Below are 23,086 nucleotides of genomic sequence, written 5' to 3' on the forward strand. Positions count from 1 at the left end.
TTACAAAATATATATAATAAAAGAAATAACAATGATTAAGTAATATTAGCAGGAGACTTCAATGCAAGAATTGGAAGCACGAAAATTAATAATGATATAGGAATGTATGGAGAACATGATCTAAACAGGAATGGTAAATCATTCTTTCTTGATACCTGTTTTCACTAACTGTCTGACAAATCCATGTCTGCTATTTGTTAGAAAATTATGAGGGTAAAGATATCATCATAAAAGGTGATTCAGTTTGAATGACACAATAAGTTTCTTATTTCACATCCTCTCTGAAACTCGAACATCTAAAAAGAACTTTGATGTCTTTTCATTTAAGATAAAATAATCTAATATTGATTTCCATCCTCTTACTGCCTAAGTATATTTATGTATATCTTTATAGAAAGAATTCATTATTTTAAGATTATTATGAACTACAAAGTCGATCAATTTTTTTTTGCCATTCCTGTTCTCCTATATTATTATTAATTTTCATGTTTCCATTTCTTGCATTTAAGTCTCCTGCTAATATTACATAATTGTTTTTATTTATTTTATGATATATATTTTGTAACTGATTATAAAATTCAATATTATCATCTTTTTTTCCTTCTTCTGGGGCATATAGACCAATTATTGTTAAATAGCCTCTATCTATTTTTATTCTAGCTTCTATTATTCATTCATTCCATAATTTATAACATTTTGACTGCTTTGAAAGGGAATTATGAATCCAAATCATAACACTGCTTGTGCTCTTTGGTCTCTGTCAACTGTACTATATTACATTAAAATTTTCAGTTCTCATGGTTCCTTTTAATTTTTTTTGTTTCAGTTATTACTTCTATTTGAAAATTTCTTTCATTTAATATTTGGTCTAATTCTATTTCTTTATGTTATTCCTCTTACGTTCCAGTTTGCTATATGCATTATATTTTGTTGTTTCCATTTTCGTTTTACCTTTTCCATTCCATGGTTGTTTTCCATAGATTCATTTCAATTACTTTTCTGTTGGCTTAAAAGTAGATTAATGTTCTCCATGTCATGTGACTAGCCTGGCAATGAATAGTCCAGTGGTAAGGCTGCTACCTTAATGCTTCTGAACTAGCCTTCTTTCAAATTTAAATCCATAAGAGGAATAGGGTATACTATACTGAAAAAAAGAGTAGATTATAGAGGAGACATAGATATAGGCCAGAAATGGAAAGACCTCATAGCCCTCGAGTAGTCTAATAGCATAAGGGTCATAAAATAAGAAGGGACTAATAAGGCCTTCTAGGAAAGATTAAAGTGAATGGATCTTCCTCAAAGTAGAGGAAGAATAGGATAGATCCAGTTAGGGGACCATGAGAGTGCCCATTCCCTTACAATCAAGATGATTGCCCTGTTGGTCCACGAGTCCTTATTCAATATATTCAGACCACTCCACCATATCTGGTAGGCTCCCCCTATCTGCCACCCGGGGACGTGCTCTCTAGAGGTTATAAGGTCCTCCGAAAACTTTATTTTAGAAGAACAGAATGGATTTAGAAAAGGACAATCGTGTATAGACCCGGCCTTTTGCCTAAAATTAATAATTTTAGGCAAAAGAAAAGAAGAGAATACAATTTAGAAACACATTACATTTATTGACTTTGAAAAAGTATTTGACAAAGTTAGAAGAAGCATTTTATTTAATATGTTGAAAGAAAGACAAATACCAAATAATATTCTATAAGCTATCATGAGTATATTTGAAAATAATCAAATACAAATAAGATTAAATTATGAACTATCATGTATGAGAGAGTTAAACCAAGGAGTCCGACAGGGATGTCCTCTTTCAGCAACTCTTTTTTAATATTTATCTAAATGAAATAATAATAAAAAGGAATAAAAATTTCCATCAAGGTATTAAACTTTCTCCTAGTGTGAACTTAAACACTCTCCATTTTGCTAATGATGAAATAATAATTACAAATTATGAAGATAACTTACAGAAAGATATTTTAAATTTAAATGAGCTAGCCAATGATTATGGAATGATAATAGAAAAATCAAAAACGATGGCCTTTAAAGGACAAGATCCAGTAAGAACTAAAATAGTAATAGATAACAAGATTTTATAATACAGGTGAATTCATTTAACTACCTAGGATGTATGATTACATAAGAAAATGAAAAAAGATATAAGCCTAAAAACTGCAAAATATTTAAAAATAACAGGTGTAATTAACGCTATATTTAAACCTAACCTAGTTCAAAAACAAACCAAACTGAAAGTATACAATACATTAACCCTACTAGTCCTATTGTATGAAAGCGAAATCTGAACAATAAAACAAAAAGACAAAGATTAATAAAAGCTGAAATGAAGTTTATGAGAAAAACTAGAAAGTATACTCCATTTGATCAAAAATGAAATGAAGAAATTATGAAAGAATTAAACCAGGCATCAGTAATAGAAAAAATTTAAAAAATATAAATGGATGGAACATGTTGAAAGAATGAAAATGGAAAGCTTACTAAAACAAGCCTTAAATTACAAATCACTAAGAAAAAGAAAACAAGTCCTCTTAAGAGATTTGGGAGTGTTGGTGGGTGGGGAGTTGGGGTTTGGGGGGCACATTGCGGAAGTGGCTGGGTCGGCTCATCGGGTCGCTTGGTTGCTGGGGAATGCTTTGGCGGGCGGAGACGGGCGGGTTGTTGTTCCTCTGTATCGTTGTGGGTCTGGGTGGGGTCTTGTTGGGCCTTGGTGGGATCCCATGTGGACTGCTGTGCCCAGTTATGGGCACCGGGTTTTCTTCGAGATGGGGAGGAGGTGGGGAGGATCCAGGGGCGGGTGACCAAGATGATGGAGGGTCTGTGGACATTATTAACCTTATGAGAATAGGTTGAGGATTTGTGGGTTGCGGAGATTGGACGGTGGGCGAAGGAGGGGTGATGTGATTGAGACATTCAAATTACTGAAGGGTTTCTATAGGATTGATCCGGAGGATGTTTTTGAGGATATGACTGGTGGTGGGAGGACTAGGGGCAGGAGCGTGGTTGACAAGGGTGTTGGAGCTAGGTTTTTTACTTGGAGAGTGGTGAATGAGTGGAGTGGGCTTCCGGGGTCTGTTGTGGGTGCTGCGACCGTGAGTGGGTTCAGGGCGGGGTATGATAGATACTGTGTCAATGTCGAATAGTTGTTCTTGACATGATGTTGGGGCCTCCCTCGATGAGTCTGTCGACTCCTTGGAGTTGCCCGGAACAATAATAATAATAATAACAAAGAGATTCAATGATGACTTCTAAGTCCAGAACAGACCACTCTAGGCCTAAATCTTTGACAAGCATGATGATGGATAAGTTTCTTACATTACACACTAATTGCAGAATAGCAAGAGACTAACACTGCTTGGTCATTGTCTGAGAAGGGATGTATTGTTGAAATGTTTCATTCAGCCTTTGGTATATGGATATTTTGAAGGAAAATATTGGTTGTATTCTTTTCAGTGAGATCGTAGTGATATCTCAAAATTCTATACAGTGCAGTTTATGAATATTTTCAAAATTTTGAACTATTTATAGTAGAGTAGTAGGTGCACCATTGTTATTCTTTATACTAAATATAATTACAATCTGTGCTGGAAATTTTCAATATTTTCTTAATGCATGGGACAAGTTACACATGATAACTTATTACCATATGTAATAATGTTAGGTCTTTTGCTTAGAAATTGCTTTACAAAAGCATCCACCTGACTATATGGTGTTACATCTGATATCTTGAGAATATAGTATTCTCAGTTATCATGGTGTAACATGAAAAATAAATAACATAAATAAAAACCCCTGCATAAAAGGAATACTTTAATTAATAAAATATTCTTGCATCCAGTATAAATTGAGTAAAATGTAAAGGTCTATTGTTTAGTTAAGATAACAAAAGAAAAGAATGTATTAAGATGTATTATGACTAAACAAGGAATTTGTATTAAATAAGTAGCTAACTAAGGATTAATATAGTAATGCGATTAAGAATGAAAGAGTTAAGTGCATAAGTATAAAAGAATGAGTCATGAAATATGCTATGTAAGAGGCTACAGATTAAGCATTAAGTAGAATTCTGAGAAAAGGTTTAAAGGGGGGTTAAGATAGAGGCTAACAAGAGAAATAATGGAATATCGCTTAGGGCCTATACCCGGATAGAAACTTTGTTACGAGTTGCCGATCAAAATGACGCATGATGGCAAAATGCTACCCAATTGGTAGACAGATGGAAAACAAGTAGGAGGCAGGAAAAAGAAGTAAGAAAGGGTGCCGTCTACTATAAATTTTATAGAGCAGCTATAAAAGGGTTGGTAACCCCCCCCCCCAGAGGCTTTTTGAGAAGAGTAGGCTCTTTTGGGTTTTTGGGGAAGACGTTTAGATAGTCAAGTAGGCTTGAGGCCTTTTTGCCTTTTGCCAGAGGAGAAGAAACGTTTGGATAGTCGCAGTGGTTTTAGTTTGGTTTTCTAGTGGATTTCACGGTGTTCCTGAGTGGAGAGATATGGCTTGTATCCTCATGCCACAACAAGGAATCGAAGGTGAGCAGAAAAGCTATTCCCGTATTCCTATGTAGAAAGCGAAATATACCATAGAGTCATAGGAAGCTGTGAAAATATTGATGTCCTCGTTTCGGATAGCACAGCCGACGGCGCAGATGTTCATATAGCCCTGAATTACAAGAAGTTATGCAAGCAAGTTCGTTCAGTAGAAGGTAAAGGCCCCTAAGTGAAGCTAAAGAAAGGTATTGTGAATTTTGTCTTATGTTAACTAGAAGTTGTTTGTGATAGGTACCATTGTCATAATACGCAACTGTTAAAGTGATTAGGGAGAAAATATAATAGGACTTTAGAATTTGATAGAGAGTGTTAAAAGTAAGCTAGCTAGTGTTGATAATTTGTGAATAATTAATTGTCCTAAGAATCTTGAGTGCCTACTATATTGTAAAAGGAAAGTTAATGACATAGTTGTGTGTTAATGAAGTAAAAGGTTTTGTTAATATTGAGATTGATTAGTGTGAATTGAGTAATCAAGTAGCCTGAGGAATTTGAATGCCTAGTGAGATGTGTAGAGAACCGGAATTGTCATAAGTATGTGCTAGAGTAGTTAATGATTTTGTTAGGGTACTTGAAGTTGAATAATCTAATAGTGTGTGTGGTAATCTAATTTGTCCATGTTAAGTGAATTCGTGTTTTGTATGAAATTTTGTGGCGGCATGATCGTAGTAACTTTTGTCGAATCATAGCCCAACTACTTGTATTAAGCAAATTTTAGTGTGTGAGTAATTTAGTTGAGTATTCTGATATGTACCATGTTTAGAGAAATAATAAACCTTTTGTTTAATGATAAAAAAGTTGTCTGATATTGCTAATCCAATGCACTGCTTAGAAACATTCGAGCCTAATCACGCGGGGAATTAATGTTAAGAAACGGGTAGTTTAAGGAATTAATGTTGAGTAACAAGAAATAGTGTCACGACTGCAATAGTTATACTTTCCGATATTTGAGTTCCTTTTCTCTGTTTATGTATAAAATATCTTAAACTAAATATCCCAAAGGGCGCAGTTAAAATACAAATACTAGGGATACTACGGGGAACAATAACTCAGATATTAGTAGAAATTTTGGTGATGTCTTGAAAGTAGAAGTTAGAAGAATACAGACGAAGGCAATTTGTAAGACAAACAAAATCGTAAGATAAAAAGGGACTTAACAATGGCATTAAAATACCCATGTTAAACCCATGATTTCAAAATTTATGTCCTTATTACACGTTAGTGTAGAATCTATCAGCATACACTATGTAAGGTAGTATTATTACCATAGCTAAAATTCAGTAATGATTCTTTCCTATTCAGCCCTTAAGGACCTATAAGTACCATGATAATTTTAGTATAAGGTGGTTAGTCTTATGCCCAGATATATATTTTTTGTGTAAATTGTATGTTCTCCTTGATATATTTGCTTGGTTGTAGGACGAAAAAACCAAACAACCTCCCTGTGAGACTAGCTACCTTACCTTCAGTCAAAGGACTTCATTTGAAACGAAACTGTGTAGGCTTTCATTATTCTTCTCTGCAGTCACAAATGCGTAGTAAGTGAAATACCTGAACTCAATCATCAGTGTGTTCAGGATATTTCAATTGATATACCTATCCACATATTTCAAAAAAAAAAAAATTACTCTTCATAATGAGAGCTGGTATAGAATTTGGCTATCATCACACTCAGAAGCTATGGAGAATGCAGAATATAAAGTTGCTCTTGATCAGCTGAGTCATTGCAGTAGATTCACATGCAAAATGAAACATACTGATTATTGACCTGATTTTCTCATTTTAAATTGTATTTTAAATGAAAAGACCAGCATAGATATGCTGGCTTTTCACTTAAAAAGAATGAAATTATTTGGCAAAAGTCATGCAAAATGAAATTCATGTTTTGAGATGACAAGAATGAAATTTGTCAGCTATGTATGTTTTTTTACCATGGAACTGTATGAATTATATCCTTTGCAACACATTTTTATATGTTAAGAAGTCACTTACCAGCATACACACACACAAGGTATGACTGTTAATTAACAATACTGTGTGCACAGCACTTGACCTTCCCTATTAATTGCCAAAGTAAATACACACTAGTTACTGCTGAACCTTTCTCCCAGTTTCCTGCCAAACCCTAGTAATAATTATATGGGTGTAATTCAAGAAATATGTATTTTTTATAATTTTTTTTAACATGATGCAGGTATGCTTGATTAAAAAATATTAAACAAGTAGGCATCAGATCTCTTCTGTGAGATTGAAAAAATGTCACCAAAACCTTCAATTTGCATAATACATAATAGAGATGATAACATATCAAGAGTTTGCATGCTTGAATGGTGCAAGAGGAAGGAATAATGTGGAAGGCTAGGAAATATCTGTCACTGTCTTTCTTGTAAGGATGAAAACTGATGAAAATGTAGAAAAGATGACTGTTGTAAGAAGTGATCATTGTGTAGACATCAGAATAATAGCATGATTTGAACATGGACAGAGAAACAGTGATACAAATTCAACAACAAATTTAAACATTAAAAAAATTGCATATAAAAATCTTCCAAAGAATGACAGTGAAGATATTGATCTGCTAGTATTTAGCTGGGAAAACAGATTTCAATCCTTAAGCTTGATACTGATAAAATATTTCTTCATGTGACATTTCTTTGTTTCCAAAAACTGAAAAGTCTATCCAAAGGAACTCATTTGCAGTCAGCTCAAGGTCCATAAGAAAATGGTAGTTATTTAACAAGAACACTTTCATAAAATTACTCTGATAAGGATAATGTAAATGCAATAATTTTATTAATTCACTCATAAGTACTTTTTTTTTGTAATTTTTTTTTTTTTTCACAAGAAGGCTACCTTGTGCAAAATTTCAGCTTTTTCACACCATAGGTAGTGCAAATAAACATTTCGATCTGCCAGCATTAGTAACTTACTTAAGAATGTGTGTGTATGTGTGTATATACAGGGTGTTCGGGATAAATTTGACAGTTTCGTAAGGAAAAAGAAAATCTTCTTTGTATCTATTAAATTTAATGAATTGACAAAAAAACATTACAGGCAGAGTTAATTACAATACTATCAACAAGATTTACTCAAAATAACCACCATTAGCATCGATCACAGCTTCAATTCTGCTTCGGAACCTCGAACAAGCTGATGCTACAGTCTCCCTGGGAAGGGCCGCAAAAACTGTTTTAATTTTATCCATTAACTGGGCTTTTGTATTACTGGAAGTGCGATTGATGTCTTTTTCAACTGCGCCCCATACAAAATAATCCATGGGGTTAAGGTCTGGGGAGTTTGGAGGCCAAACATTTGGACTGGTGAAGTCGTAGAAATTTTCAGACAACCATTTTTGACTTTTCCCAGAGGTGTGGCAAGGGGCCGAATCCTGCTGCCATACATACGGCCTACCATTGGCTACCCTTGTTATCCAGGGCTTGACTACAGTTAGCAACTCCACGAACAAAGCCCGAATTCCAATGCCAGGGTTCTTCAACACCTGTTCCTGCAGATTTGCGAGGAATTCTGCTGTACGAACGCAATCAGATTGTCTGCTAGGGATCTTTCTTCTTGCTACATCCTCGTAGTCACCATTGCAAGTCTCTAGTTCATGCCTGATTGTTTTTACTGTATTCAGGGAGCATTGGGCAGCAGTCGTAATATCCTTATTTTGATGGCGGGCACGAATCATCATGATACAAGTTATTCTCTTCCATGATTCAGGTAGGTTCCAGCTATCCATCCTTTCTGACATCTTGTATATGAATGAAGAAGGGTCCAAACTTTTAAATGAAGAGAAGTGTGTGTTAATACATGTAACTTACGGAAAAATATAATTAATTATAAATATGTCAAATTTATCCCGAACACCCTGTATATATATATATATATACATACATATTAATGATAAATAGTTTGTGTGATCAAAGCCAGAAGAACACAACAGAATATATCTATAAACACAAGTAGCTTATCCTTATTACAGATGGTATGAACAATATATATGAGCATATTAGAGAAAGAGTGCCAAAGGCCACTGTTCTTTAAAGCACATGGTGGCTTCAGCCTACCAAATTGGTGACCAAGCTGAAAGATACTGAGTATTCTGTAATGTTTTAGAAATTTTACACTATTACTTACAAGATAAATAAAAAATCATATCATATACGGAAACTGCATTAAATCCCAGGCACCAAAACATAAATCGAGTTTTAACCTTACTGGATGATTACTACAAAGTAATCATCCAATTGCTTCACAAGAGAGAGTACATCTGTGCACAGCAGAGCTTAATGACAAATATATACAAAGCAATTTTAAATTACCAGAATCCCACCTAATACTGCATTTATTAACATAGTGATATTTATATACTCTTCTATAAACAGCTTATGTAGTTTTGGTCACATTTATATCCACAAAATTAATCACATTTATATTAATTAGTGTACTCTGTTGTTTAGAAATTCTAAACCATTCCTAACACCTGTGCTTTACAGTCTTCATTCTCCCCCACACACACACACACACACACACACAACCTACTTAAAAGTCAAGAGGACATCTGATTTTTGAAACAATGGATGTAACTAACGTAGTGTGCAAGAATTATCTTGTACACACCACTGATAATTATCAGTGGTGTGTACGAGAAAACCATTTTGATCTTACATGCTAAATGACAGCAAATCATTCAACATGTAAGATCAGCTGAATCTTACATTTCCACACTCATTTCCACACTCCACATCCCTGAACTCAGGGATGTGGAGTGTGGAAATGAGCAGATGGTGTACCTGTTTAACAAGTCCTGCAACAGCATAAGCCCAAAGAAATGGAAAGAAAGTAAAATTTCCACTTCACAAGTGGATTAGGCTACAAATAATGGGGCCAGCGTGTGTATCTGGACTCATGGTTAGGGAGCTGGAGAGGATCAGGATATAGTATTGGATTGATAACAGCACCAGTTTACTCATGTACTTCATAAATCCATTAAACAAGGAAGATGCATATATGATTATACAGTAAGTCCTCAACTTACATTGTGAATTTGTTCCAAAAATTTTCACATAAGTTGAGCAGTGATTAAATACGATTCATTTTTGACAGATTTGTTCTTTTCAGAGGATAATTAAAGCTAAACAGGCTTTACTTACAAGAAAATTAAAGTTTACTCGGTATCCTATTGAATATATGAATATAAAAGCATACGTAATTTTAAGGAAACTAATATAAACAGTATTACACGTTCATTATGAATGCATATTTAGCCTATGCTACTGCAGCAGTAGCTGAACAAAAAACATGGGATGATGTTGGGAAGAATGCAGAAGACAAATATCACGAAAGAGTAAAAATTTTGGAGGCTATTGAAAAGAAATCAAAAGAGTGCTGTAAAACGACTCAAAGATGATAAAGTTGACAAAAACTGGATAATAAGAGTATTCTGGATCCTTTTAAATTTCTCTCTCTCTCTCTTGTACACTATATTTTTAAGTGGGAGATGAATTTCATGCCTTGGTGTTATTAGAAGTCTGAAGTGAATTGAAAAAGTTCATGTTTGATCTCTAGAGCAGTGTTTCTAGCTTATGTAAAAAATAAAAATACAAAAATCATTAGCCCACCCATGGTACAAATAACCTTTCATGGGTGGGAGCAACATAAAAAAAAAAAAAAAAAATCATGTGATTCATGTTTTCAATATACTTAATTGGTCTGTCTCCCTGATGAAGTCCACTTAACAATGGATGAAATCTATTGGAATTTTTGAATAAAATTCTATACAGATTTTGTTACATGTGTAAGCTGTGAAGATTATTTAAATATATCTAGTGCATATGTTCCATTAAAACAATAAATTCATAGAATGTTTCTCTGACACATTAAGGCAATTATTACAACCCAAAGTCAAACAATACAAAACAATACTAATTTCTCCCAACAGATGTATGTTTCATTTAGGTAAGAGATGAATCTCATTGCCCAGTAAGTGAATACTGCTCCATTTATTAGAAGCCTGAAGTGCCTTGAAAAAGCTCCATGTTTGGTCTCTAGAGCAGGGTTTATGGACTATTTAAAAAATAAATAAAAAATCCAAAAAAAAAAAAATCTTAGCCCGCCCATGGTACAAAATGTAATATAAGTTTGCAAATAAGCTTTTGTGGGTCGTTATTTTATGTTGTTCAACAGATATATACATATACATGAACTGAGGCTTTTTGATAAGTTTGTGTTTATATGAATAAACTTTATGCTGAAATTATATATATTTTAAATTTAAAAATATATGTGCATTGAATTAGTAAGAAAAAAAAAATCTCTATCTTAGATCTCACCATCATTATCTCAAGGAATAGTAGTTTGTGGAGAAGCATCAGAATCAGATGAAGAAACAGGGTTAGGGACACCATCTGGATCACAGACATCAGGTAATATGATTAACATATTTATAAATATTCTGTAACGAAATTGATTAGTATAACTATATCAGTGCTTTTTTGTAGTGCTAGTCATAGCATCCCCCCCACAAAAATTGAATCATAATTCATAAAATACAATATCATTGTTACATTTGGATAAGATAAAAACCTAGCTCTTCATCAGTCTTATATTTTATTTTTTTATTTTCAATCATTCAAGTATTTTAGCGTCTTGGATTTTTTTTTTTTTTTTTTTTTTTTGAAGCCTTGCAAATCTGTCTAATGGGATCTCTTTTTTTTTCCCTAAACAAAAGTATTTGTTAGATTTAACATAATTGTATCGCCTGGTCATTAATTCATATCTTAAATCAGTGAATTTAATAAGAGACCACAGTAGCTTTGCATTTGTTCCAGATGAAGTGATATGTTTGTATTATGTAATGAACTTTTGGAGTAAATTAAACTTGTCAAGAAATTATATTATTGTTTAATCCTTTATCCAAGAGTAAACAAACAAAGTTTGTGCATGAAATATCTTCACAATTAGGCTGATGATTTCACATCAGTTGCTTTAGTATTTAATAATGCGAAGTGCATGTCCTTCAGAGGTGCATGATGCTAGCATTAGGGGAGTCACTATCCAGACCAGTTTCAACCTTTATTATGGTTGCATTAGTGGTAGCCAGATCCAGAACAGAGAAAAGGTTGAATTAATGCATAATCATATATTTCCCACATAAAAATAGTAAAAAGATGTATCACCTTATTATTAAAATACTCTTGATCAGAGATAGTTGTAGAAAGGTTTTTCACTTGGTTACAATTAAATTAAACTTGTCAAGAAATTATTATTATTATTCTTTCGGGCAACTCCAAGGAGTCGACAGACTCATCGAGGGAGGCCCTAACATCATGTTAAGAACACCTATTCGACATTCACATAAGTATCTATCATACCTCGCCTTGACCTCATTCACAGTCATAGCACCCAAAACAGACTCTGGCAGCTCTTATTCCACTCATTCACCACTCTCCACGTAAAAAAACCTAGCTCTAACACCCTTGTTAACCACATTCATGCCCAACTTCCATGTATGGCCCCTAGTCCTCCCACCACCAGTCCTATTCTCAAAAATATCTTCTGAATTAATCTTATAGAAACCCTTCAGTAATTTGAATGTCTCAATTATATCACCTCTTTTCTACCTATCAACCAATTTCTGCAACCCACAAATCTTCAACCTGTTCTCATAGGATTCATTCCATAGACCTGCTATCATCTCGATCACTGGTCTCTGGATCCTCTCCACCTCCTCCCCATCAAGAAGAAACCCTGGCGCCCATATCTGGGTGCAGTAGTCTAGATTGGATCTTATCAAGGCTCGATACAGAGGAACAATAACCTGTTTGTTCTGTCCTTGTTAAAGTATTTTTCAGCAACCAAGTGATTTGATGAGCTGATTTAGCCAATTTTGCAATGTGCCCCCTAAACTTCAACTTCCTATCCACCAACACTCCCAAATCCCTGGACTCGTCTATTTCCTGGAGTACAGTTCCACCAATCTGATATACTGCTGCTAAGCTTTTCACCCCAAAATGCATAACCTTACATTTTGCCACATTAAATTGACATTCATTCCTTTAGCCCAGTCCTCCAAACTATCCAAATCATGTTGCAAAATTTTGACATCCTGTGCACTCACTATTGCTCTACCCAACTTTGCATCATCAGCAAACAAGTCAACAGTTCCTCTCAGATCCTTTCCTATATCGTTAATGAACAAATTGAAAAGTAGTTGTCCAAGAACAGAACCCTACGGCACACCACTAGTCACAAGCCATCCTTTGGACTCTACTCCTGAATAAACCACTCTCTGATATCTCTCCATCAACCACCCTCCTATCCATCTCACCAACCCTATATCCATCCTCATATGCTGCAGTTTACTGATTAGAATTCCGTGTGGCATCCTGTCAAAGACCTTAGCAAGGTCCAGTAGAATCACTGTAAACCCATTACCCTTATCCAGTTCAGCTGTCACTGTGTTATAAAACGGGAGCAAGTTACTGAGGCATGATCTACCCTTCACAAAACCATGTTGTCCCCCATACAATATCCCATTTTCATCTATCCAATCCTGTAATTTTCTCTTGACTAATTTCTCCAAGACCTTGACAACGATTCCTGATGTGCTAATCAGTCGGTAATTTACAAAACAGCAGTCTTGGAACTTCCTTTATGCAGTGGAACTACTTTCCCCTCTTTCCACGCCCTTGGGACTAACCCAGATCCGAGACTCGGCCAAGGGCACTGACAATTCTTTAGCTGCTTCACTTACGACACGAGCTGGTATACCATCCAATCTCACAGATGTATTGACATTGAGGTTTTGTAATAGACTACTCACCTCCACTTCATTCACCACGATTCCCATATAATCTATTGGTTCATTCATTCCTGCAGTGTCACCACCTGGATGATATATTCTTGCAAAGTGCTTACTCAGTAATTCAACTATATCAACTGATTCAGTTACCTCCCTACCATCGGCATTCTTTAAAATCGTTCTGCCATGTACATTTTTTCTTTTACTTGCAACATATTGAAAAAACTGTTTGGGATTCTCTTTAGCCTGCATGGTTAATATTCTTTCATAATCCATTTTTTCTTTTCTTACCACACTCGTTACCTTTCTGGCCTGAGCCTTATACTGTTCATGTGCCTGCTGGTCATTCATTAAATTCCCTCCATAGTTGTTTCTTTTTTTTGCAGCTTAAGCTTAATGGTGTTATTCATTCATTTAACCCCTACTTGATTTATTATTCGGACTCTAGGTATACAGTCAGCCATTGCCTCATGCAAACACTTCCTAACTGCCTCCCATGCACTATCAACATCTAGCCCTTGCAGTTTTACATGCCATGGCACTGAACCAATCAAACTCCTAAGCTTGTCGTACTTACCAGCCCAATAATTCCACATGTACCCTGTCTTAATTGTAAATTCCACACCTTTAGCCACCTCCTAAGTCAAGACCCTATGATCTCTCTCACCAATTGGTGGCAACGTAGTCATATTTCTTGCAGGCCCAATTCTCAGATGCATTTACTAGGTCAAGCATTCTCTGACCGCTAGTATTTTCCATTACATGCTGTCGCACATAGTTATCCCTTAATAATCGCATAAAAATCCAATTCCTTCCTCCCATGTGTCCTCTCCTCCTTCCAATCAATGTTACCATAGTTGAAATCACCCATAATAATTACCCTCCTTCCTCATATCTTCTATTTCTTCTATTTACTATCTCCACCATCTATTCCATCACCTGGTCTATAGCAGCACCCAATTGATGATATTGATGATAGCTGATGAGCTATCATCAGCTATCATCAATAACACTCCTCCCCCCATTTTATTCTCCCTGTCACTCCTGAACACACTATACCCCTCTCATTCAATCCCACTAGCTATATCATCTTCTGTCAGCCATGTTTCATTAATGCCAATAACCTGTGGCCTCGATGTGCAAACCAAGGCCAAAAATTCTTCCTTCTTGTTCCTAATACTTCTGGCAGTAGTATACATGAATTACAAAAGCCCATTTGTACCATCCCTATTTTGATGCCTTATACTAACTATCCCATTCTGATTCGTAGTCTTTCGTACTTGCTTGGGCATATTACATACTCAACTGTCTCCCTAAAGTCTGCATATCTACCCCCCCTTAATAACTCTAGTTTCCCTGATTCTGCACATCCACTTCCACTACATTCGACAACACCTTTTCAAGTTTCCGTATACCAAATCCATTCAAATGTAAACCATCCATCTTATATAAATCCTTTTGCCCATCGAACTCACTCCACACATCCACAAATTCCACACCACTCGTCCTGAATAATTCACGCATAAAGCCATTTGCAATTATGGTCCTCCTATACTCTTCACTGTCATACCGTGGCAACAGAATCATCATCCTAACTTTCTCACTCTTCTCTTTTGTTACCTCAAGCAATTCCTTCACATCCTCATTCACAGCCATTTTGTCTCTTTTCAAATCATTTGTACCTGCTACCACTATCAATTCTTTCACCCGCTGCTTTTGCATTCTAATTGACTCACTTACATCCTTAACGTTCGCACCAGGTTAGTACGATTTCGTTAAACTCTCAACTAACACACCTCTTACTAAGGAATCTCCATACAACACTCGCTTTTTCATTTTGTTTACACTCACTATCATACTCTTATTTTTTCTATCATACTTTTGCCGTTTATCAGTTTGGTACGCTCGGTAAACATTTTTGCCAACGCTCCAGCTGCCAATTTGCCCTGTGTATCGTTCTGTGTAACCGAGCAATCTCACTCATTGCATCAGTCTCATCATTTTTATTCTCCAATAATTCATTCATTCTTTCTATATGTTTACCTTCATTCTCACTTTTAGCACCACTCTCACAGCTATCTGGTACTACCTCACAAATATCACTATTCATATCTCGCATATCACTATTTACTAGATTTAATTATATTCATGTTTCCTTTCTTTGTTTGGTTACACTTGGATAAAGGATTAAACATGAATATAATTTCACAAGTTTAATTTAATTTGTAACCAAGTGAAGAAACTTTCTACAACTATTTTTATTTCTGATCCAGAGTATTTTAATAATAAGGTGATACATCTTTTTTTACTATTTGTATGTGGGAAATATGACTTTTGCATTAATTCAATCTTGATATAATTTAACCACAGATGTGAGACCTCTCGACCACGTCTGTGTATGGCAGAAGAAGGCGAAACTTAGCTGATTTTTGCATTTTGTGGAATGAGTGTTTATTATTACATGTCAGAAGATTAGCTTTTCTTTTATGAATGTTCTAGTTTTTACAGTGGTAACTATTTTGCTTGTATAATGGTTGGAAAATTTTAAGCATAAAGCATGTGATTTTGCATATTGGTGACGAATTCCTTACTTATTCCTTTCTTCCCTTCAACATAAATTGACTCTTCTTGGCACTCTGACAGCTACAGTTCTCTGAACTGTGGGCAAACCATATCTCTTCTGGATCTGGCTCCCACTTATGACATTCAAAAACTTCATCTTTGGGCTTGCTTGCTTCCTGGAGAGTAGAGCAGCTCTGCTTGGTGGCAGGTTTTTCCTGTCCAGGAGTGAGATTTAGAGTTATCGTGTAGATCAGAGCTTTTGCAGATGTACTTCTCCCCCTCCGGCATTTAACAGTATATCAGTAAAGGTTAAAACTGTTTAGTGGCCTTCTCTGTTGCATTGCATCATGCATATCTAAAAGGGAAGTATATTTTTTGCATTATGTGTTATGAAGGCAATTCAGAGGCTGATGTGAAATCATCAGCCTCTGCATACAAGTAGCCTAGTTGTGAAGATACTCCACATGCCAGCTTTTTTTTGCTTACACTTGTATAAAGGATTAAACAAGAAATAGTTTCTTAGCAAGTTTAATTTAATTTGTAATCAAATGAAAAACTTTCTAAAACTTTTAAAGATGTAACCATTACTGTTTTTTATTAGACAAACAATATATAAAAGGCTAATAAATTTTAAATCTGTTTTGAACTATCTGTTCATATTTCATCATCATCATCAAATTCCTGCCATGTACCCTCAAGGGGTGTACAGGATATGATAGTACTACATGAAAAAAATTATATCATTACTAACTTCCTATCTACAATTTTCCTCCAAATCAGTCTGTTACTTGTCAAGACTCCAACATTATCAGATCTTATATTTCTGTCGTCTAAGGCACTTTGTACCGTATCAATCCACCTATATCTTGGTCTTCCTCTGGGTCATTTTGCTTCCAACCTGGCAGAGAAATCTTGTTTTGCTAATCTTTCTTCGCCTATTCTGTTTAAGTGACTATACCACCTGAGATTAGCTCTGCTAATGCATTCCTGAATGCTGACAGTGTCAAGTTCTTTCCTAATATCCTTGTTTTTAATATGATATTGCCATTGATGCCATCTGTTCATGCCCATAATCTTTCTCAGGACTCTTATATCTGCAGTCTCTAGTCTTTGGTCAAATGTTTTACTTCTGACCCAGCTCTCAGATCCATAAGTTAAAACTGGTTTGAACACTATCTTGTATACAGCTAATTTAGTGTTCTGACTAATTTCTCTTATTCCATATGAATTTATTCAATTGACTTTCCACCATACCAGCTTAGCTTTGCTGATTCTGTTATCTATTTCTATATTTAATTTACCATCTTCACTAAAAATCGTGCCTAAGTAGCTGAAATGTTTTACTTGTTCCACAGGTTCTCCATTCACAACACAGTTGACATTTTTAATGATTCCGCCTATTTTCATTGTCTTTATCTTTTTAATGCTGACCTTCATACCATATCTATTACAACAGCTATTCAATTTAGTCAGAGAATCTTGCAGACTTGTAGCAGATTTATTTAGAAGTATAACATCATCCGCATAAAGCAAAGAGCTGACATTAACATCTCCAATTTTGATATCATATTTAATACCACTTTCCATTTTTAATTATCACTTTTATTTTGTGTTGAAGCCTGTGTAGCTCAGTGGATGTGGCGTTTGCATACCACGGCGCTTGGCCGCACGAAGGAAGACTTGGTTTCGAGTCTAGTCGGCGACTAGAGGAAATTTTTCTAAGCCTTTTTTCGACCGGTTCCCTAGTTAGTCGATCTCCGGCATGGACAAGCGGGTTTTTCGTCCCATAAACTCAAGAAAATCGACCGTAGAACCCACGTTATTTCAGACATTAAATATATTGTGTTAGGGTTAGAGCCTGTGTAGCTCAGTGGAAGAGCCTGTGTAGCTCAGTGGATGTGGCGTTTGCACACCATCGAGCTAGGCCGCACGAAGGAAGTCTTGGTTTCGAGTCTAGTCGGCGACTAGGGGAAATTTTTCTAAGCCTTTTTTCGACCGGTTCCCGAGTTAGTCGATCTCTGGCACGGGCAAGCAGGTTTTTCCTCCCGGAAACTCGGGTTTTTCGTCCTGTAAACTCAAGAAAATCGACCGTAGAACCCACATTATTTCAGACATTAAATATATTGTGTTAGGGTTAGAGACGACGAGATGGCGGCACATTTGAGCCGTCTCTCTTCACTGCGTACCGCTTAATTAGTGATAGCCTTGGGCCATCTGTCTCTGATTGGGTACCAGTGGAGATTGAACTGCCCACTCAGTCTCCAAAAGTTAGATAGGGCTAAATGGCCTCGCCTACTCCCGTATATACGGGAATAAAAAAAGGCGTTAGCTGATTTTTTTTTTTTTTTATATATTGTGTTAGGGACCACGAGATGGCGGCACATTTGAGCCATCTCTCTTCACTGTGTACCGCTTGATTAGTGATAGCCTTGGGCCATCTATCTCTGATCGGTACCAGTGGAGATTGAACTGCCCACTCAGTCTCCAAAAGTTAGATAGGGCTAAATGGCCTCGCCTACTCCCGTATACGGGAATAAAAAAGGTGTTAGCTGATTTTGTGTTGAATACCATGACTACTCCTTCTTTTCCTTGATTGTCATTGCCTGAATATAACATTTTGTATTTATTGCTCCAAAAGATCTCACCAGTTTTTGTCTTTTTTGTTTCAGTCACCCCTATTATGTCGATCTGGTACTTATCTAATTCCTCAGCTAGCGCCATTTCTTTGCCATTCAGGCTTCTTATGTTGATAGTACCAATCTTTAACTCTGGTGATGTTGAGTTGGGGTGTGTTTTCAGATTTGTTCATATTTCTTCTCTGAATAATATCATTTGAGTAGCAAAGCTATCTTCTGCTGTAGCTTCCTAAGGAAAGATTTCAGCTCTGCATGCTTTCCTAATAAAGTTTACAATAATGTTATCTTTTTTTGGTGTTTACTTTCAAAGAACATATCAGATATTATGGTATGGCACAATATTTCATGGCTAGTTTATGATCAACTCTCATTCAAATTGATCTGTTATTTATGCGATCTTAGATTTGATCAGCTCATATGTTTGATTTTGTAAAGCTGCATCGAACTATATCTCACACTTCCTCTACCTTTATTCTTCTTGAATTTATTTTTTTAATGGGACTCATACCTAAAAAAGAGTTGCAGCCTTCAGGGCCTCTAATTAGCAGGATGATTATCTCACACAAGGTAATGAAATTCATCACCTACCTGAATATTAACAATCTCAGTTTCTTTTCTGATATCTTAATTTTTATTATGATGTCACAATGCCATTTTCTTACTCCTGTAATTTTCTTCAGTTTCATGTTATGATATTGCATAAATCTTATCTGGAACATTCAGTAAGGAAATTGCTCTGATATTATTGATTTAATTTCCACATATAAAGTTTGTTTGATGGATGCTCTCTAATCATTTTGCGATTTGACTTTGCAAGTAACTCTGCTGGATTATGCAGTGTAACCACCGATAAACACATATACCATCATACAGTTGACTCTCACACTATAACAACCTTGTAGGGACCACAGGAACAGTTTTTATAGTACAGGTATCCCTTGATGAACGCAATTAATTAATCCCTCGACATTACCACGTATATCAAAATCGCATTAATCAAATCTAATAATCAATGGTAAAAATTACAATTCGTTCATGATCGATTACCATATTAATTACTCGTTTATATATGGGACTCTTTTAGGAAAGATAAAAAATGAATGCAAAATCAATGTTTAATAAATGCTTGTACCTGCATTAGTTACCACAATTTTTTTTTTATCAAAAAATGTTATCAAGAGTCATTTGAACAGTTTTTTTTTCTTAACAGTATAAATTCTACAATAACAAGCAACATGACTCTCTAAACCTTGACAAACAACCATTCTTCAATTAATATCTGGATCCGTATCCATTACTTGCTTCTTAAGCAATTCTAAAATGCAAAATATTCCATCTAGTTCTTTGACTGTTATCTCCTTTGGAACCTCATCTTCACATTCAATTTGTTCGTTGTCTTCATATGCAAGTTGGTGTTCAATTTCAAGAATTGTTGTCATTGAAATCTTTTGAATTTGAATCCAATAATTCTTTAACATCTTTAACACTATCAAAACCAAGGTCTTCACCAGTTGCAATGATTTTTTCATTCACTGGATTTTGAAAACAACCAAAGTCATTAGTGCATTCTGACAAAAGGTTTTCCCCGAACAGCTCTCATGCAGCTAGAAGACACTTGCTTTCACGAATCATGAATGTTTTCAGTTGTGTGTTTAATGTTAAAATTTTTCCAAAATTCTTGGAGCGTAATCGCATTTTCTCCTGAGATTGTTTTTTTAAGAAAATAGGCTTTAAAAGTTGCAATAACGCCCGTATCCATGGGTTGTAGCAATGATGTCGTATTTGAAAAAAAATAAAACATTCACATTCTCACACACATCATTAAGAGAGTTTGGATGACCAGGTGTGTTATCATCATCATCGTCATGATGCTCTTTCTTTCTCTTGGTCAGGAAACAATCCTCGAGGCTTGCATGTTTTTGCATGATAAATTTAAAAGCACGTTAATTAAAACTCTTGCCGCATATATAAAGGGATTGTCACAATTAATTGTGCTGCATTAATCAAATCCCGCATTAAGCAAGGGATGATACCTGTATACAGTTTGCTGTAATGAATTTTTATCATAGCATTATGCCTGTGGAGCAGTTGGGACTTTTCAGTAATTTGTTATAAGGAACAAGTTTATTATAGTGGTGTTTGCTATAGTGACAGCAGTTGCTTGTATTTCTGCATTTTGAGTTGAGTGGTATCTGCAACAGCTGCTATTCCATATTTTGTATTCCACATTTAGGTATTTTTCTGCCTTGTTTTGTTCTATGTTACCATATTTAATAATTTTTTGAAGTAATTACTCTCAGTATCCTGAATATCCTTAGTATTTAATTGATCCATTAATATCAATTCCACACATACACACTACACATCATGAGAAGAACCTGAATAGCACATACTTCCTGATTACTCATATTCAGTTCCCATGATTGACCCTGCAGTAAGCTACAAAATGTCATATCTATATTTTGCAATCATCCTTACCAACTGGTATCTTTTTGTCATCTCTCCAACTTTTAAGACCACATTCCTTCAGGCCATCCTTATATGCATAATTCCATATGCCAGTTTTCATCATGGTTAACCTTCACTGGATCTTTTGACTGTCTCTCCACTGGAACAATTACTATATCTGAGCAAAATGGCCCAGATGTATAGTCTTTTTGAAGCTTTGTAAAGTGGAAAAATAACTTTCTTATTCCTACAAGTTAAGTTTTCTCTTTAGGATTCTAGATGATATAACCATCTTTGCAGTGTGGCTCTTGAATTTCAACTCTTCATCGCTTCCATTAATATTAGGTAGCTTCATTAATCCCCTGCAGAAAATTTTTAATAATACTCTGCCTGTTATATACTCAGTCCAAAATGTAAATTATATACCCGGAAACATCGATTCTTTACTTAATAAGTGCCATTTCAGCCTGTTGAAATCAGCCTGCAGAGATTCTGTATCAACTATATCCCTTTTCGATCTTCGAACTTTGCATAATTAGTAAATGACTATATTATCCTCTGTTCCAGCATTTTCCAGAGTGTGGTCTATGTGGTTCTTGGTTAAAAATAACTGTCCTCGGAAAATATAAAAATTTAAGTATGGCATATTAGCTCTCAATAAAGAAAATAAAACTATACATGATAAAAAATGACAGTCTTATAATCAAATCTTATTTAATTTAGCAAACTATATATGTGCATACATATATGGTTTGCTGATGTAGACTGCAAAAAAGTTATATACTAAAATTACTAGTTTCCAGCTATGTAAATTTTAGGAAACGCTGTTCTAGACTATTCCCAGTATTGCTCTTTACTTGAGCCATTGTTATTTATATATCATTAATAAAGTTATATTCATAAATTTACACTGTGTGTAATGAATCACTTAATCAAAATTAATGAATCAAAATAGACTGACTTGACAGAATCAGAAAGTGATATATGAAATTCACTTTCATATATCACTTTGTCTATTTTGTATACTCATCCCTTTGAGTTTGTACCTGTAAAATCCAGAAGTATGGTATATCCAACTGTGTTGTCATTCTGTCATGTAATGCGAATAGATTACTAAACCAAGATTTACCTTTAACAAAGCCTCTATAGAAGATCAGAGTGCTATGTGCTTGCCTCTGGATGTGAGTCCTTACTATCCTCTCTCATAATGATTGTTCTTTAATGACCACACCAGAGATACTAAGTGGTATCTCCCCTTCCTTTGACTCAGAAATCTTGCTTTCATGCTAAGACTGATGTTTTGAACAACCATGTCATTAGAAATGCTAATTTTCTTGCACATGCTTTAAGCACGGTCTTTTCCTTAAGTATAAAGAGCTAATAAGCTTCATTTCGGCAATGAAAACATTACTTAAATTAAGGGGATATTAAATCCCACATAGTTTTAAAACCGAATAAGAAACTCAAAGATTGGAATCAGAGAGTTTCTTGCCGAATATAGTAAACTATAAAGTATCGGCGACACTAGCGTTAGCTAATGCAAGTGATCCTAGTACGTAGTATGAGTTTCTTATTCGGTTTTAAAACTATGTGGGATTTAATATCCCCTTAATTTAAGTAATGGTCTTTTCCTTTTTTCTAATTCATTCTATAGTATATTGTCTCTACAGATTCCAAAATTTTTTTATTTGTTTAATGTAAATTTCATAACATGGGACATTTCTACAAGTAAACATTTTTAATTAGCTTTATAATTGTATTTTAGAGTGTCTGCTTGATATCAAGAACTCTTCCTAAACAGCAAGACCTGCAACCACCAAAGTTCAGGATGCTTTCCTCCTATCATAGCTTAAAGCAGCATAAACATGTATGGTGGAGATACCTGAGCTTTGGAGAATGTGTGTGTGTGTGTGTGGAGGGGGGGGGCGTACATTATTTTTGTAGCTGAAGCCATAAATATGCATAGGATTACCAAATGTGGGATACAACTTTGGCTTATCAAATCCCTGTTGCTTTAAGCCATGGTAAGAGGAAGCTCTATCACACATTTGGTGGTCCTATGCTGTTACCGTTTATGA

General features: G+C 35.2%; 1 protein-coding gene across 1 annotated transcript in view; it reads left to right on the top strand.

Annotated features, from left to right (window-relative positions):
- The window catches only part of Blos3 (Biogenesis of lysosome-related organelles complex 1, subunit 3), a 62,879-nt gene that overhangs the window by 2,036 nt on the left and 37,757 nt on the right, over positions 1-23,086 (top strand). Inside the window, exon 2 of the mRNA XM_090411875.1 lies at positions 10,885-10,984. Within this exon, the coding sequence (XP_090268001.1) occupies positions 10,885-10,984 (100 nt within the window). The remainder of the gene's footprint in view (positions 1-10,884; positions 10,985-23,086) is intronic.

This window comes from Typopeltis vanoorti, chromosome 22, assembly GCF_054136105.1.
Source record: "Typopeltis vanoorti isolate ZY-2024b chromosome 22, IOZ_Tvanoo_1.0, whole genome shotgun sequence".
NCBI classification, from domain to species: Eukaryota; Metazoa; Arthropoda; class Arachnida; order Uropygi; family Thelyphonidae; genus Typopeltis; species Typopeltis vanoorti.